Genomic DNA, 15,726 nt, shown 5'->3' on the forward strand with positions numbered 1-15,726 from the left:
AGGGAGAACAGGAAGGAGGGTGGAGGGTTGAGAGAGAACAGTGAGGAGGGAGAAGCAGAAGGGAGGAGGGAGGAGGGCCGGACAGGTGATGCTCCTCCGTCAATGGCGATGGCGTTCGGAGGAACACTCTTTCCCGTCCTTTGCAAGGCCTCACGGAGCTTGTGGTAGGCGCGGGAAAGGATGCCCCTGCTGCGCTCGTGATGCGAGAGCTGCAGGCGCGAAGCGACAGGGAGGAGGCCGACATGCCACCATCCTGAAGGAAATAAGGATGACGTCGTGGAATGACGATCGAGTCCAGGAGCAGGAGCAGGAGCAGGAGCAGGAGCAGGAGCAGGAGCAGGAGCAGGAGCAGGAGCAGGGGCAAGAGCAGGAGCAGGAGCAGAGACCAGGGAACAGGAGGAGGAGCAGGAGCAGAGACAAGGGAGCAGGTGTCAGGGGATGATCAGATTTCTCCTTTACCGGTTTCACTGAGGGAGAGGTACACGATACACGAGTACCTGCAAGACCATGACAAGGATGGAAGTGAATTGGAAGAACGGTGAAGCATGAGAATAACGAAGGAGCCAGAAACATGGAGGGTAGACTGGAAACAAGGAGGAGGGATGCGGGGGAGCGGGGGACAGAGCGGAACGCACGAGTAAGGAGGGTGGGAAGGGGAAGGAAGAGACATCTGATGATCTCACAGCGTTGGAGATTGGTTGATGTTCTGGCCTTCCAACATCGAGATGATCTTTGTCTGCATCTGCATCGCGTCATCCTCAACTTGACTGGTTCACCGGTGCATTCCAACCTGGGATGGGAAGCAGTGAACGCGAACGAGGTCGATAGAGAGAGCATGGCATCGCTGAGCGAGGTTGTTCACTGCCTCCTAGCAGACATCAGTCAGACAGCTGATAGCCAGTGGAACAAGGAAGGTCACCAGCAAGCTGCTGTGTGCCGAGTCGAACAGGAACAACCTCTGCATCAGACCCTGCAGCAGGTCGTCCTGTGACAGCATTTGAAATGCTTGTGTATCGCTGGTACAGGTCATCATGAGGAGGGAGAGAGGCAGGGAGGAGGAAGAACGCACGAGGGCGCTCGGAAGAAAGCAAGACAATCCTTCCTTGTCGCGATCCTTTCAACATCCTCCTCCTCATACCCATCTTGACTCAAGAAATGAACAAGATCCGAGTTTCCTGATGCATCGACCGTGAGGATGAAGAAAACGTCAAAAGATGCTATCGAGCTACCAGAAACCCTCACTGGGAGGAGATCATAGCAGTCTCGGATGTACAACACGATCTGCTCTCCTTCAGCTCTGCGACCAGCATGCAACAACACTCTCTCCTACCCGATCCGCATGTGACTTGGGGATCAAGATGCCGATGTCAGCGAGATCAGCTTCTGATGATCTTGCAGGGACAGTGCGACCTGGCGGCATGGCAAGTTCAACACAAGAGATCGCCTCCGCTGCGAGCTAACCGTCTAGAGGTTTTTCCTTGGCAAAATCCAAGAAGGAGCAAACATGGGAGAAGGCAGAGGGGTTCTGTTGGTACTGTTGACGGGCATGTTGAGCTGGAATATATGAGCATCCTCTCTCCTCTGCATCCCTGTACCACCTGAGGTTTCAGAGCCCATCGTGACGAAGGCGAACTTGCGAGCATTGTACATCTCAACGCTCTCCACGTGCCCGAACTGTAAGGAAGCAAGATCAGCAGGCCTGAGAGTACACAGCACTTCCAACAGACTTGCGAGAGAAGCTGCTTCAGGACCTCCTCCTCCGCGTCTTTCGCTATGCCCCCGACAAACAGTCTCCTCGCTAGCATGCAAGGGTTCATGGCTTGTCTGGTCGATAGCCCCCGCAATGGCAGAGGACGGATCTGTCGCCGTAGGGACACGCTGGCAGGAGGGACAGGAAGGAAACCACCGCATACTCTGCCGATGCCGCATGTCAGCACAGCGGCTCTGAGGAGGACCAGCCGTCGCCATGGCATCCTCCCGGCGCTACGACTATCGGGGAGCGATCGGTTCAAAAGGCAACGAGCGCGGGGGGTGGGGTGGAAAAGGGGGTGGGAAAAGGGTGGGAAAGCGAAAGTGGGTGGGGGAGGAGGGGAACGGGAGAGTAGAGGGCCAGACAGTGGAGGAACAGAGGAGGACAAACTGTGATGAATAAGGAAAGAGAACAGTTCACATGACCCACTCTCAAGTCCGGCTCTTCCAACGACTTCCAACCTCCACACCCTTGACGTGGACTGATGGTGCAGCCTAGCCGCGCTGAGCCTTCGTAGCCCACTCACCAACCCCTCCCTCCCCTCACGCACACATACCGCTCGTGATGCAGTACAGTACAGCAGCTTTATTCATCATACCTCGTACACCCACTCCTCTCCACACCCCTCAAGCTCCTCGTCCAGAGGTAACGACCCGAACAGTAGCACAAAGTCCCGGCTCAGCCCCTCTGCCGGCGACCAGCCAGCCTCGCAGCTGGTCGCTTGCGTCGCTTGACCCGTATGCTCGTCTGCAGGGTCCTGCCTGCTGTAGGGCGCGTGGGACGGGGCTGGCTCAGGCTGCTGCTGCTGAAGGCTCGTCGGGGGCGCGGGGTCGGAGCGAGGGCTGGGGGGCGGGGGCGGGTGGGCGAGGGAGCGGTCGCGGAGGTAGGGCCATCGCTCAAGGCCGAGCCTGCGAGAGGCGCTTTTGAGAGAGGTCAGAGAGATGCCGAGATAGTCGGCAGCCTCCGTCTGCTTGAGATGGAAGAGCTGCGAGAGCTGGATCCAGTCGAGCCGTACGGTCTGACGTTGTCTGGAGTGACGGGGGCGAGCGTGCACAAGTACGCCTTTGACAAGGGGGGAGGACATCGGGAGATGGCAAAGGGAAGGCTTGGGAGGGGGCAGGGGCGGGAGCTTCTGGGCGTGGGGAGGAGAAGTAAGGAGGGAGGACAAGCAGTCGCTTTTGGGGGGACCGTGCAACAACGAAACTGTTTCACCCATCAAGGGGCTACCAACGACCCTGGGGAAGTGAAAGGAGTCATGTTCGGTTTATGTCACGTCAACGTTTAGCTGGCTAGAGCACGATGAGTTGCCTTTTTGATGGTCAGAGTCAAAACCACAGTGATTCAAGTGGGTGCCTGTCAGCAAGTCTGTACCCGGACCCCACAAGTGAATTCGACATGACCATTCAGTGACACTGATGCCGTGACTGCATGATTCGCACACAGCCGTGACGGGAACGAGTCAAGTCAGCCCCTCCTGCTAACCCTCTTATTCTCTTCGCCCCTAGCCCGACCCTGCCCCTCTCCTACCTTTTAGCTCCCTCCTGCCCGCACGGCACCCTGCCTGCCGTCAGACTGCTCAGCTCGACTGCTCTGATCTGATACCATCCCTCAAAGACCCCTCTCGGCTTCTTTGCTTCTCTCCTGTCTGCTGCTACGACGCTACCATGTCCAAGGCTCCCATGCTCTTTTCTTCGCCCACCCTTGCTGATTGCCTCCCTGCCCTTCTAGCCTCGGGAGACTAGATCCAGCTCGGCAGCTCAGCGTGCGGCGATGCCATGATCGTCGGCGACTGAGACGGCGCGGACGATCTTTGTTATTTGCTATCGCGCTTGCTTGCCTAGTAACAATGCTCTTCATACACGTTCTCTGAATGTCTGCTCGATCCTGTATACTGGAGTACAACGTTGTGCTTTGCCCATGTCACGAGTGAGCCCAGACAACTGATACCCTCACATACGCTCTCAGTCACCGATGATCATTCAATCAGCACATTCAAGCTTCTATCTACTTACGATGATCATTCAATCAGGCTTCGTCATGCTAGATGCTACCACCCTAGCGTCGCTTGCTGCTCCCCTGAGGCCACGCCCGTGGGCTGCTGGAGGCTCGTCGGGGCTGGGAGGCGGGGGTGGGGGTACGATTCGAACGATATCTCAGTGCACGCGCCTCTTCGATGCAGGATATTATTCAGTTCTTCTCTCGTTACTCATGTTCAATTGCATTTCAAATTTCATTCGTACAACTCACATGACCATCGCCATCGCCTCCAAGTTCTACAGCAAGCAGTCTGGTATGGCATCCTACTACACGCCCTCCCTCTTCAGTCCTCGATGTCCCCTCCTCGATATCCTGACTGACCCTTCCACCAGGTTCACCATACAAGCAAGTGACTTCCTCCTGAGCGCCCGTTGATGGTCAGCTGCTCTTGTTGGCTAGAGCAAAATCGTCCTGCAGGCAAGTATCTTGTACCTCCAGGCCCACCGCTGCTCAAGGAACCAATCCATGAATTTGACTCGTACCCTACGAGATCGTGAGAGACCCGTCAAGCTCCGCGAGCCATCGCACACGAGTCGAAGGGCGTGAGCTCCTCTGCTCTTACTCGCACCGCGAGTTTCTCCAGTTCACGTATCTCTTGTGCCCGTCCGTCGATTTGAGAGCCGCAAACTCCTCCAGCAGGAGCTGCAGCTCGCAGATGTGCCCAGCTACTCCCCAGCCCTTCGCCCCCTCGTGGATCACCCGCAAGTTCAGCCCCACGTCTCGGTATCCCCCAGACGACGACGCGTTGTAGCTGGGGTCAAGCCGGTTCTTGATCCTCACCACGTCCACCTCTGGGTCGTTGATGATCAGGTCGACGCAGGCGCAGAGCTGGTGCACGTCCAGGAAGATGATCGTCTGCCGTAGCACGTCGGTGAGCTTGGCAATTCTCCCGAAGTAAGACCTGACCAGCTTCTCGATCGCTCGGTTGGCGTTCTTGATCGACGCCCACTTGACCTCGAGTCTGTTTGCTTCATCCTCAACGCACTCTCGCCATCGCACAAGCCTCCCATCTCTCCCAAGGAAGTAGCCGTCGCTTGCCTCTGCCCATGCCTGCACCTTGCTCAAGAACATGGGCTCCAGCAGGATCGCTTGAGCATAAAGCTGGTCGAGCGACACGATCTCCCTTTCCTGACTTTTGCCGTTCTTCTTTGAAAGCTTCAGGTACGTCTTTGAGAAGCTGTTGTCCTTCTGACTCTTGAGCATGCTTGCAAGTGGGTCTAGAATAGTCGATTCCAATGCACATGAGGCATCGAAGACTTTCAACTGCAGAGCTTGCTTGGGCCTCACGCGCTCGCAGATGAGCTTGAGCGACCTCAGCACCTCACCGGCACCATCCCGAGAAAAGATGTTCAACCAACATTGATTGTACTTTTTCATATCTCCACTGATCTGCCATCGAGACTTGAAGACGATGAATTGTCTGTGCAACGTAAACAAGATCACCAGCCCCAGCAACCCAACGCTGCTCATTGCGATGTCCCACCACATAATCTGAGAAAAGTCCAACCTATATTGAGCAGCAGCAGGAAGAAACGACGTGATCACGCTGTAAACAAGTAATCCCTTGATCATGTAACGCTCTTGAAACTGAAGGATCAGCCCCATCGAAAGGTCCATGACCGACCACACTAGGTAGTATGCCTGCCTGTTTTCCTCGGGTGACATTGCCAAGAAGAATTCGATGAGTCCTACCACATGGAAAGCAGACGCAAACACGGTCTTGGCTGCATGAATCTTCTTCAAGCGCGCGAGGATCGCGGATCCAGGACAGCCAAAGACCTGCAGCACGGCCAGTAAGAAGTTGCACGTGACGCGCCATGTGAAACGGAGGTCCACAAGAAGAGACTCATCGATGCGAGGAGAGAAGTCTGCCCGGCAGAAAGGAAGACCAAGACCATCTTGACAACTCTCGACCGTAAAGAGCGGCTTCCATCCCTCTTTTGCTCTCGTTGGGTCGTCAATCTTCCCGTCGGAGGTGTAGTCGCATGAGAGCCTCGAGGACTTAAGATAAGACTTCAGGTGTGGCGTCAGCGTAAACTTGACGCCATTGACAAACGTGTTCGGAGGAAATGAAAAGAAGATGTTGCTTCCAGCCACTTTGCTTGAGGTCCACATGTACTCCCGACATGTATCCTTTACCGCAGCCAAGTCCTGGATCGCCACGTCAGCATCAGCCCAAGCAGAGGCGTTGGAGTAGCCTTCGAATCCACACTTCAAGTGCCTCAGATAAACCGCTCGGCCTTGAAACACTGAAACATAATTGAAATTGTTCATGTAGAGATAGAAAAGCACGCCCCCCACGAGCAGCAGCAGAACTTGGAACGACGTCTTGTGGAGCACGTTCTTGAGCGGATGCGACGAGTACAGCACGCTAGTCGTGTCTGCTTTCGACACGCCATACCCAGACGACGACAGATACTTGTCCAGGATGTTGCCGGGATACATGCTCTTGTAGATCAACAGCGCAATGTCCGATCTCTCCTGTGCTAGCGACTTTGAGAAGCCTATCGAGCTGGACATGTGCGTTGGCAGCAGAGTTTCCGCAGCCCCGGACGACCCAGACGATCGCCTCTTCCTCATGATGTCCCTACCATCCTTCTTCTCTGTATCCGATCTTGTCCACCACTCCGACGATCTTCTGAAGCGAAGCACGTGCTTCATCGACACATAGAGCGCATGACCCTTGCTGTCAACGAGCACATGCAGCAACCGCACCGCAAGCCGAAGCTCGCAGATGTGCCCAGCTACTCCCCAGCCCTTCGCCCCCTCGTGGATCACCCGCAAGTTCAGCCCCACGTCTCGGTATCCCCCAGACGACGACGCGTTGTAGCTGGGGTCAAGCCGGTTCTTGATCCTCACCACTTCCACCTCTGGGTCGTTGATGATCAGGTCGACGCAGGCGCAGAGCTGATGCACGTCCAGGAAGATGATCGTCTGCCGCACAATATCTGTCAGAATGGACGTGTCCCCCCCGCCCAGCAGCAGGATCTTCTCGATCGCTCGGTTGGCGTTCTTGATCGACGCCCACTTGATCCGAGGCGCACACGAGATGTCATTCTTGAAGTCTCGCCATCGGATGTAGTGCTTCCTCTGCCCCGAAGGCGTGCTCATCAGGAAGTAGCCGTCGCTTGCCTCTGCCCATGCCTGCACCTTGCTTAAGAACATGGGCTGGAGCAGCACCGCCTGAGCGTACAGCTGGTCGAGATCCTTCTCCTGAAGCTCCCTGGCAAACTTAACAATCATGCTCGGCTCCGACGACACGGGCAGCAACGATGAAGATGAAAGCAGAGACTGCCTTCTCAACCACGTGAGCGAGGCTACTTCTCCTGTTCCTCCTCTACCCTGAATTGCCTTCGACCGCAGCATTGCTTGCGAAACAACTTCTTTCAGCTGCTGTATCCCTTCAAGATCTCTCAGCTGCCTCCATGCCTCCTCAAACCGCTCCTGCATCTCTCTCACCCTGCACAAGGATCTTTTCCTGATGAATTCGCGCATCCCTAGCGACGCTCCCGATAGAATCAAGATCGGCAGAATCTTGTACGGCAACGAGTTGTCCACCCATGCACTAACAAACTCAATGAGCGATCCCACCATTACAAGCTCAATCGCATAAGCTTCCCATCGGATCAGAGGCAAGGGGAACACAAGCATATCCTGCAAACACACATTTTTGTCAATCTCTCGTCTCCTTTTTTCGCCTTCGTTCCTCACCGTCAATGTCGAGATCAAGAAAACGTGCGACGACATCCCCATCACCGACTTCCTCTTGCCGCTGTGCACCATCTCTGCGAATACACACAGGCTGGCCGTTGCATGAATTAATCCGCCGATTATGATGATCTACAGGCGAAGTCAAACATCCTCGGTCCCGCCCTACACCTCTCTTCATCTCACCTGCTTTGCTAGCCTCGTACTCACCAGGCTCAGCACACTTACTGCCATGGCTACGAGACCCACCCAGCAGTTTGCGAACAGCTCTAAGAACGACTCCCATCCACATCCACGCTTTTCGATCTCCTTCATGTCGGTCATTGAGAACTGCCGAAACCTCTCCTCCATCAAGTATGCATAGTAACCCGGCCGGTGCACTTCTTTCACTTTGAACGCAACAGTCAAGATCCATGCGAAGCCCCCAACGAAGAGCAAGCACTGAAAGCCCATGAGGGACAACGCAGCTGAGATCGGGTCCTTGGAGAAGAGTATGAGAGAGGGTCGCTTCTGAAAGGTGACCCACTTCTCCAGGCATCGCTGCATGTAGTCGCCAGGATGCTGGGTGTACATCCGGACGAAGCAAGAAGCATACTCTTCTTGCTCATATAGCCGGCCACTTGAATCGTACATTGGAATGTTCTGTACGGAAGAGTCTAACTGTGTGGAAACTGTTATTTCCATGTCATGGTTGCTGCATGAGCTACGAGCAGAGTTGTTTGAATCCATTGTTTTGTGCAATGTCATGCGCTTATAAGGAAGATTCTGTTGCCCAACTTTTCATGGTTGTCAGTCTTATCCCTAACCTCCACACTGCGTCGCAACTCCCTCTCCTCCCTCCTCCCTCGTCTATCCACTCGCCTCTCCACGGGCTCCATGTTTTGCAATGGCACTTTCCCCAAACATACTTCCCCACGAGCTGTTGTCACCCCATGCAAGGCAGTCATAATGAGGGGTACTCGGAATTCGTGACGATGACTCTTTTTTACAAGGACCAATATAGAGGGAGGTCACCTGGGTGTTGACAACTCTGAGGAGCGTTTCACGCGTGGCCCAGAGGTCCAGATTCCCAGATCCCGTGGTACTAATTTTACTCAATAAATTTGAAATAATCTGGACCAATGGCATAAAAGAGAATTTTATTCCCAAAGGTCCAGTTTTTGAACCGTTGTGGTCGAGTTTGTCAGCAGGGCAGTTGAACCCCCCCAGGGGCCCACCGATAGAATCAGGGGGTGGGGTACTTACCGGACCGTAAATGTGCCTAGCCCAAGCTCCATTCTATGCCGCAATACACATGATGGTATTCAGAAAATATCTAACCCTTCCTATACCACCCAATGCAAACGACGGGCTCGGGCGGGAAAAGACCGTGACACGATCGTGACAATTTCACATTTAAAAATATGTATATTTGAAATATATTTCAAACAGGTTCTGGGAATCTGGACCTCTGGGCCACGCGTGAAACGCTCCTGATAATAGAAGATCAGACTTTACTCTAAAGCCTGAGTCCGCCTGCAACCGTTGATCGGACTGTCATGTGACCATAACCGGCGTACGGTCCGATCGAGTGTTTCAGTGTAGAGCACCGCGCAGTCCATCAGTCCCTATCGCCGGGATTCAATCATGGCCGGGCATTCGGATTGCCACCGGTGACTCAGCTCACTCCCTCCCTAGTACCGTTTTACCATCCCGCCGGGCCTCACGTGGCAAACTTTGCCCGGCCCAGCCCGGCCTGACTGTTGAACTCTTGAAGGGACCGGGGACTCACCGTGTCAGCCGGGAGCCCGTGGCCCCACGGTGACAGGCGGCCGCGCGGCCCGGCGGCCCCGATGACTCCAACTCACTGTGCTGTGAAGCCAAAGCCAGCCGCCAGGCTGTCACTGAGTCAGACGGTCTGGCAGGGCCCGGGGGCCGCGCCTTTTCTCGCCGGAGCCTGAATCTGAGAGAGGCCCTGTCATCAATCTGTCATCCGTCAATCAAGTGACTTTTTTTTTCAATTTTCAAACTTCCCGCATGGCCATGCCGGCACCGACAATCGGAGCTTCTTGTCTAGCTAGTGGGTCAGCCAGCATGCATGCATGCAGTAGATGCGGCATTGAGACAGAGAGATGAGCTTGAAACTCTTGCGCTCAGTTGGTCTCTGTGACTAGACCACGGAAATTAGCGTGAGGGATGATTTACGTAGAGTTGGATATTCGTGTCGGACTCATGTCAGATCCAAGTAGATGGTTTGGAGAGCTAATTGTCTGCACGACCTCTCGCACCTGACTGACTTCACTTACTTGACCCTCAGGCATTGATGCGGGAGAGCAGAGAGCATGCCGGCAGCAAAGTAGGCGTGCGGAGCTCTAGCTTGTTCACCAAATGCCATAAACAACTACAGCTCGATACTACACCCCAACATGCTCGGCATGACGTCGAAGTCAGCTTGAAAGCTGCAATTGCCGCGGCAAGGCATCATGCTGAGCTGTCGGCTTCAGAGGGGAGGTTGGCAGAAGCTCTGCGAAGGAGAGAAGATGTGGTGAGCTCATGGACTGTTTTCCTCAGACCGCCAGGTAAGACAAGAGCAGGTGAAGTTCTCCAAGAACGCTTACGGCGACAACAACATTCCCTTGTGCGAGGCTCTTCACGAGCTGGCGTTGGCTCAGTACGACGTTGGGGACTACGAGGTCGGGGAGGAGGAGCAGAGGCGCGGGATGACGCCGAGTGCAGAGATCACTGTCAACAATCACGCAGGCGCTACAGATGTATCGATCGTGCAAGGAGAAACGCCCTTTTCTGGCAGGGAGACTTTTACATTCAGCGGCGAAGGTGACGTGTTCCTCCAGCTCTGCAACATCCTGCTGGGACTCGGAAACTGCCATGGAGCCCTGCGGAATTTTGTCTCGGCACACAAGTCATACGACTTAGCAAGAAAGGTGAATTCATCAGACTTGCAGCTAGATGTGACGATGACTGAGCCGCATCGGAAGATGTTAGATGAGCAGGTCGGGAAAGAGTGCGAGGCAGTTCCATCATTGCTGGTGAATAAGGCGAGTCTCCTGCGGGTGTATGTGAACTCCGTTAATATTTGGTCATGGCAGGCGCTCTTGTATGTTCGACAAGGTTGGAAGGCATCTTTTGTCTTCTTTCTCCCTAATACATCTGATTGGAGAAGACATGCATGATGAAGCTGAGAAGTGTTTGCGGCTCGCACAGAAGTAAGAGTCTTGAACAACGCTGCATCTTTTTGAATCGCTGACCGCTTCATCCCAGGTGTCGATATAACCTGTTGGGAAACTGTCGGGGAAGCTCAGTGGCATCGGACATCGAACACAACTTGGCTTGCTGTCTGCACCACAAGTTGAACTCTCTGAGTCTTTGCTTCAAGCTTGATGGTATGGTTGCAGGGGGGAGGACGAAGAAGCGATCAAAACGATGCAGTGTGCACTAAAGATCCGACGAATGGACCTTGGGAACAAGTCGTGACCTGCCCACATGTCCCATTGGTCTGATCTGCCCCGCAGGCATCTGCTTACTGCGTCTACTGCCCATGACTTGGCATGCCTGTACACTTCCTCTTCGTCGGGCAGTCACAGGGAAAAACGGCTAGCAGGAGCGGGGCCCTGATTGCAATTGTGGAGGAGGGGGCGACTGACTCTTGTCACAGAAGCATTGAAACTCTTCAAGGAAGCTGCTGCGATCCGAACATCAATCCTGGGCAGCGATCACCCTCTCTCCAAGGTTCGTGGGCTACTCTCTATGCTCCGCTCTCATGATTCAAGTTGACTCACTCCAACAGGCTGCGGACTCCTCCTTCAAGGTAGCCAACAAGGAGCTACTACGATGTGGCGGGGGCGGCAGCAGAGCAGGAGGAGGAGAGAGACTCTCAGGAGGAAAGCTTCAATAACCGTGATTCAAACCAACATGATCCTCAGCTAACTGAGTCACTGTGGAGTACTTGAAGGCGATCCATGAAATGAAAGTTCTCGGAGAAATGTCACGGTGGGTCTCAGCAGGACTCAGTCCAAATGGCCGCGCGCGTCCGATGGTCCCCAGGAGTCCCCGGCGTCACTGCCGCACCGTTAACACATTAGAGTGAACGACTGAGTGCTCTAAGACGGCACTGGGCCGTCCCGGAGTCCGAGTCACTGGTGACTCGTGACCCTCCTCCCCACATGTACCTTCGGGTACAAGTCTCGACCTCGACCCGACTGACCATGCTAGCTCTCTTTACCTTTTGTTTCACCCAAAACTTAGGATGAAAATTCAATTTTGATAGGAGTATGATTGAATATATTTCGAAAAATATGGGGAACGCCACGTTTTGATGATGATGAGCCCCCTAGAGCTTTCTCCCAAGCACTCATATAGCCATGGGTCCTACGGGCATACAGTAGAACGGTGCTAGGAATGATATGAACGCGAGAATCCCCCCATATAGTAGGGGAGGGAGCAGGTAAAGGCTTGATGCTAGAACCTCACTAGGACTTCAGCTATGACCTCAGACCAAAACTGGTCCTAGGCAGGTATACCTTCTAGTGAGTATTTATCGCTTATACAACTATTACCTAGGTCCTAGAAAGAGCAGTAGGGGGCCTCCTGAATATTGGGGAAGGATAGCGTTTGGGGGAGGGGTTATGAAATGCACAACAGAGGTGGGTATGAAAGATACCGGTGCTTGGATCTATATTTCTGTGGTGAAAACCCGGGTACTTTGGACCAAAGAGCCGTTGGGAAAGGTGGGGTAGGGAACGGTGGGTAGGGTAGTAACGTGACCGGGATGAATTTAAAAACAAATATAAAATCAAATATTTTTTAAATCCATTTCCTGATAGACAAATAAAACAATTATTAATATTGATATACAGATAGTTCAATTAAAGGGTTTTATATCGAAATCATGTTTGAAAAAACTTGTTCTTGAATTTCTTAAAATGCCAATCGTTTTGAAGAAAAGTCTATATATATATAGATATGTAAATATGTCATAAATACTTATTAAACAATATAGCTTACTTTATATATTTATAATATTGTACCAGAATTTTTGACCAGCTAGGCGAAGGTCAAATTCGGGGGAATGTTCACTGTACCTACCCACCACCCCAAAATTCACATAGAACCCACCCCCACAGATATGAACAGCTATGGAGCGATGTTCCCTCTACCCATTACATCTCTCGTATTTTATAATACTCATTAGAAATAAAGAACAGACCCCTCACTACTAGTCACTCACAGGAAGGTAAAATTATTACCCCCACCCTCTTGCTCTGCCAACCCCTAGCCCCCTAACCTCTGATACTCCTCCTCCCCCAGTCTCCGCCCATCCCCCCACACTACTCTCCCTTTCGTTCCCCCATCTTCATCCTCCCTCCTCGTCTACAGAGAACGACTTTTCCTTCTCGTCTTCCCTTGCCCGGCCTGTTCTCTCCTTCTTCGCCCATCTCATCTCTTGATATTGCACGATCCTCCAACTTACTTCCCTTTTACATCTTCCCTGTTGCCTGCATGCCTTCGCAAATCCGAGCACCGTAGTGGCACCACTGCTCTTTACATCCTGCTTCCCCTTGACTCCTTGGTTTCTTCCTTTGTTGTTTTTTCCTTCAAGTGGAGCATTAGGTCGGCCCATCATCATGCATTGCTTTCTTAGGATCCTTTACACATGCTCACCCTCCTCCTCAGATGCTTTCTTTTGACATTTGTGACGTGATGTATGTGTGGTAGGCTGACCTGACCGCGCAGGTTTTTGAAGGCTCAATACCGATTCAGATTCAGCACTATCAGCTTTATTTCAGCTGCAATCACCCAACGTTGTATGAGATTGGTTGCGACGAATAGATGACATCCACTAACGGAAAAACAAGAACTGCCACTTCTGCGAGCACGCTCCCAAGCGCTGCATCAGCCTCTCCTGCACTTCCTGTGATCAAGTGTTCTGCGAGAAATGCTGCGTCAGGCACTTGAAGGACAAACCGGTATGATGGCGACCCTTTCTCCTGGCTTTATGTTAACCACCTGGTACAGCAAGCTGAGGCCGGAAGCCCTTGGTCGTGTGCGATCTGCCGCGTGCAATGCTGCTGCGTGAAGAAGGTCTGTCAGAAGCAGCACCTCCACTGCAAGAGGTATCGACGACGAGTAAAGCACGAGCAGCAGAAGTCGATCAAGGCCCAGGCGTCGTCCACTGAGAGCAAGGGATCCTCTATCGACTCCATCATCCACAGGGAGGAGCCGACCGTTCAGCCCAGCCTCGTTCCTCACCCCGAAGCCTTCATCGGAGCCTCTGCCTTCACTCCCATTCACTCTGGCTCTTGGATCATCGCTGGAGCAGAACCGATCCAGACAGACATCGGGATGCTTGCTGGCCTGACCCACCTCAACATGCTGAGCGAGCACCTGATGCTCAACGCCGAAAGCCTCGGGCTCAAGACCCTCGCGGGCCCTACGATCAATGTCAACGTTTGATGGCAGAGTCGCTCCTCGAGCATCTGAAGTTCCAGGATCAAGATGCTCACCACGTCAGGAGTACAATTTTTTGATCCGTTTTTGAGTTTTCCAGTTTTCCCTCTTTTCCTATTTTGTTTGGTTTCACCCAGCAAGTTTTTTCGTTTTTTTCTTCACATCCTTGTTTTGGGTGGATTTTAACCATCGTGATGCGATGAAGTCTTCACTGCACTTTGCTCTGTCTCACATGTTCATGTATGATTTCTCAGAGATATCAAGTTGTGGTCAAGTCATTTTCTTTTTCATCCAGGTGTTGATACCAGACATTTTGTTTCTTGAATGAATGAATAAAGCTAAAATGCAAACGATGGTAAACAAGCAGCTCAACCTCACTTGCTGCTAAAGATCGGAACAGAACGCATGCCCGAGCAAAGCACGACCTGTGCCCTCTCTGCAATGTCCGGTTGCTCAAGCTCTTGTCTGCGCGAGCATAACGATCAGGGAGGTAGATATGACGGAGGAGCAGGCACCTGAACAGACAGGACTGAAAGCAGAAGTATGTCTGTACCCCCTCCTCCTCCTCTTTACCTTCATCCCGTTGGGCCTGCCATGTCGTCACATGACACCGGAAAGAGCGACGAGGCAACCGAGAGAGTCGACGGGCCCCTCGCGCTCCTCAGAGGGGATGACTGCGTGCTGGACTGCATGCTGGACGAGGAATGCCGACGAAGCCGCACAGAGTCGGAGTTGCGGCGGACACGAGGAGTGGTGAGCAGAGTTTCACGATGATTCCTATGGCAGGAGCGAACCAATCAAACACAGAGGGGGAGGGTTAGAGTAAAGGAGGTAGTGAAGAATAGGAGCGAAAGAGGAGGAGGGGTTGAGGGATAAGAGCGAGAGGAAAGAGGAAGACGAGGTGATGACGAAGGGGAAGAAGGAGAGACGGAAAGAGACCGTACGTGATATCGGGCATGAAGAAGAGGAGAAGACCAGGAAGGCCCTGAAGGCCCGAGGAGGGTCGACCGTCCGTTGTCGCTTCTCCCTTGTCAAAGGACGGCAAGTCCCGGTGCTTAGGAGAGGCTGAACAATCAGGAGAGTCAAACAGCAGCAGCAGGGAGTCAGCGAGCAGGAGAGGGAAAACCACATACACAGCCACTTGGAGCAGGGCGAGGAGAGAAGGATAAGGAAGCAATGCAGGATGGGCAAGGATGTAAAGGAAGGAGAGGAGGAGGGGACGAGGAAGGGAGGGAGAGTTGAAGGGAGGGAGGGAGGCGGGGGGAACTTGGGAGGGAGAGTTGAAGGGAGGGAGTTAGGCGGGGGGAACTTGGACCTGTGAGGAGAGATGAAATTCGAGAGGGTTGTTTCCATGCTGAGTTTGGATGAGGAGGATGAGGAGGATTATTCGTTCCTTCGCCCTTCGATGATACTTGGGAAATGCCAAGCAAGCTAGAGTCCACGTTGATGTAATCAAAGGACAACCCCAGCGACATCCTGCCGATGAAATCAGGGAGGAGAGGAGAGGAGAGGAGAGGAGAGGAGAGGAGAGGAGAGGAGAGGAGAGGAGAGGAGAGGAGAGGAGAGGAGAGGAGAGGAGAGGAGAGGAAAGGAGAGGAGAGGAGAGGAAAGGAGAGGAGAGGAGTGTGGTAAGAAGGGAAGTAGAGAAGAGGCCAGGCTGGACAGAAAGCAGGAAAAGTGAAAGAAGGTTTTGGAGCAGGGGCGCCGCACCCTTCAGTAGGTGGCTCGTTAGTCCTATTGATGCTTTCTCTTCCCATCCTGCATGCGGCCAGTGATGAGCTGGAAGA

At 53.2% G+C, this 15,726-nt stretch overlaps 4 protein-coding genes across 4 annotated transcripts; 2 read left to right on the forward strand and 2 right to left on the reverse strand.

Moving 5' to 3' along the window:
- Nucleotides 1-679: 679 nt before the first annotated feature.
- On the reverse strand, nt 680-1,817 carry GUITHDRAFT_112017 (hypothetical protein; the record flags this gene model as incomplete). Its single annotated transcript, XM_005828798.1, has 9 exons — nt 680-742; nt 791-868; nt 920-1,016; nt 1,070-1,175; nt 1,230-1,281; nt 1,331-1,410; nt 1,462-1,554; nt 1,599-1,674; nt 1,752-1,817. 9 exons carry the CDS (start codon nt 1,815-1,817, stop codon nt 680-682), a joined length of 711 nt encoding a protein of 236 aa, XP_005828855.1.
- A 2,528-nt stretch (nt 1,818-4,345) lies between these two features.
- GUITHDRAFT_112018 (hypothetical protein) lies at nt 4,346-8,128 on the reverse strand (the record flags this gene model as incomplete). Its single annotated transcript, XM_005828799.1, has 5 exons — nt 4,346-7,082; nt 7,129-7,188; nt 7,227-7,441; nt 7,499-7,627; nt 7,682-8,128. 5 exons carry the CDS (start codon nt 8,126-8,128, stop codon nt 4,346-4,348), a joined length of 3,588 nt encoding a protein of 1,195 aa, XP_005828856.1.
- A 1,669-nt stretch (nt 8,129-9,797) lies between these two features.
- Nucleotides 9,798-11,387, forward strand: GUITHDRAFT_141630 (hypothetical protein; the record flags this gene model as incomplete). Its single annotated transcript, XM_005828800.1, has 6 exons — nt 9,798-10,019; nt 10,054-10,416; nt 10,486-10,589; nt 10,754-10,875; nt 11,148-11,221; nt 11,280-11,387. 6 exons carry the CDS (start codon nt 9,798-9,800, stop codon nt 11,385-11,387), a joined length of 993 nt encoding a protein of 330 aa, XP_005828857.1.
- Nucleotides 11,388-13,145: 1,758 nt separating this feature from the next.
- GUITHDRAFT_141631 (hypothetical protein) lies at nt 13,146-13,945 on the forward strand (the record flags this gene model as incomplete). Its single annotated transcript, XM_005828801.1, has 4 exons — nt 13,146-13,189; nt 13,226-13,307; nt 13,348-13,458; nt 13,508-13,945. 4 exons carry the CDS (start codon nt 13,146-13,148, stop codon nt 13,943-13,945), a joined length of 675 nt encoding a protein of 224 aa, XP_005828858.1.
- Between the last annotated feature and the right edge of the window lie 1,781 nt (nt 13,946-15,726).

The sequence above is a fragment of the Guillardia theta genome (assembly GCF_000315625.1).
Source record: "Guillardia theta CCMP2712 unplaced genomic scaffold GUITHscaffold_56, whole genome shotgun sequence".
Lineage (NCBI taxonomy): Eukaryota > Cryptophyceae > Pyrenomonadales > Geminigeraceae > Guillardia > Guillardia theta.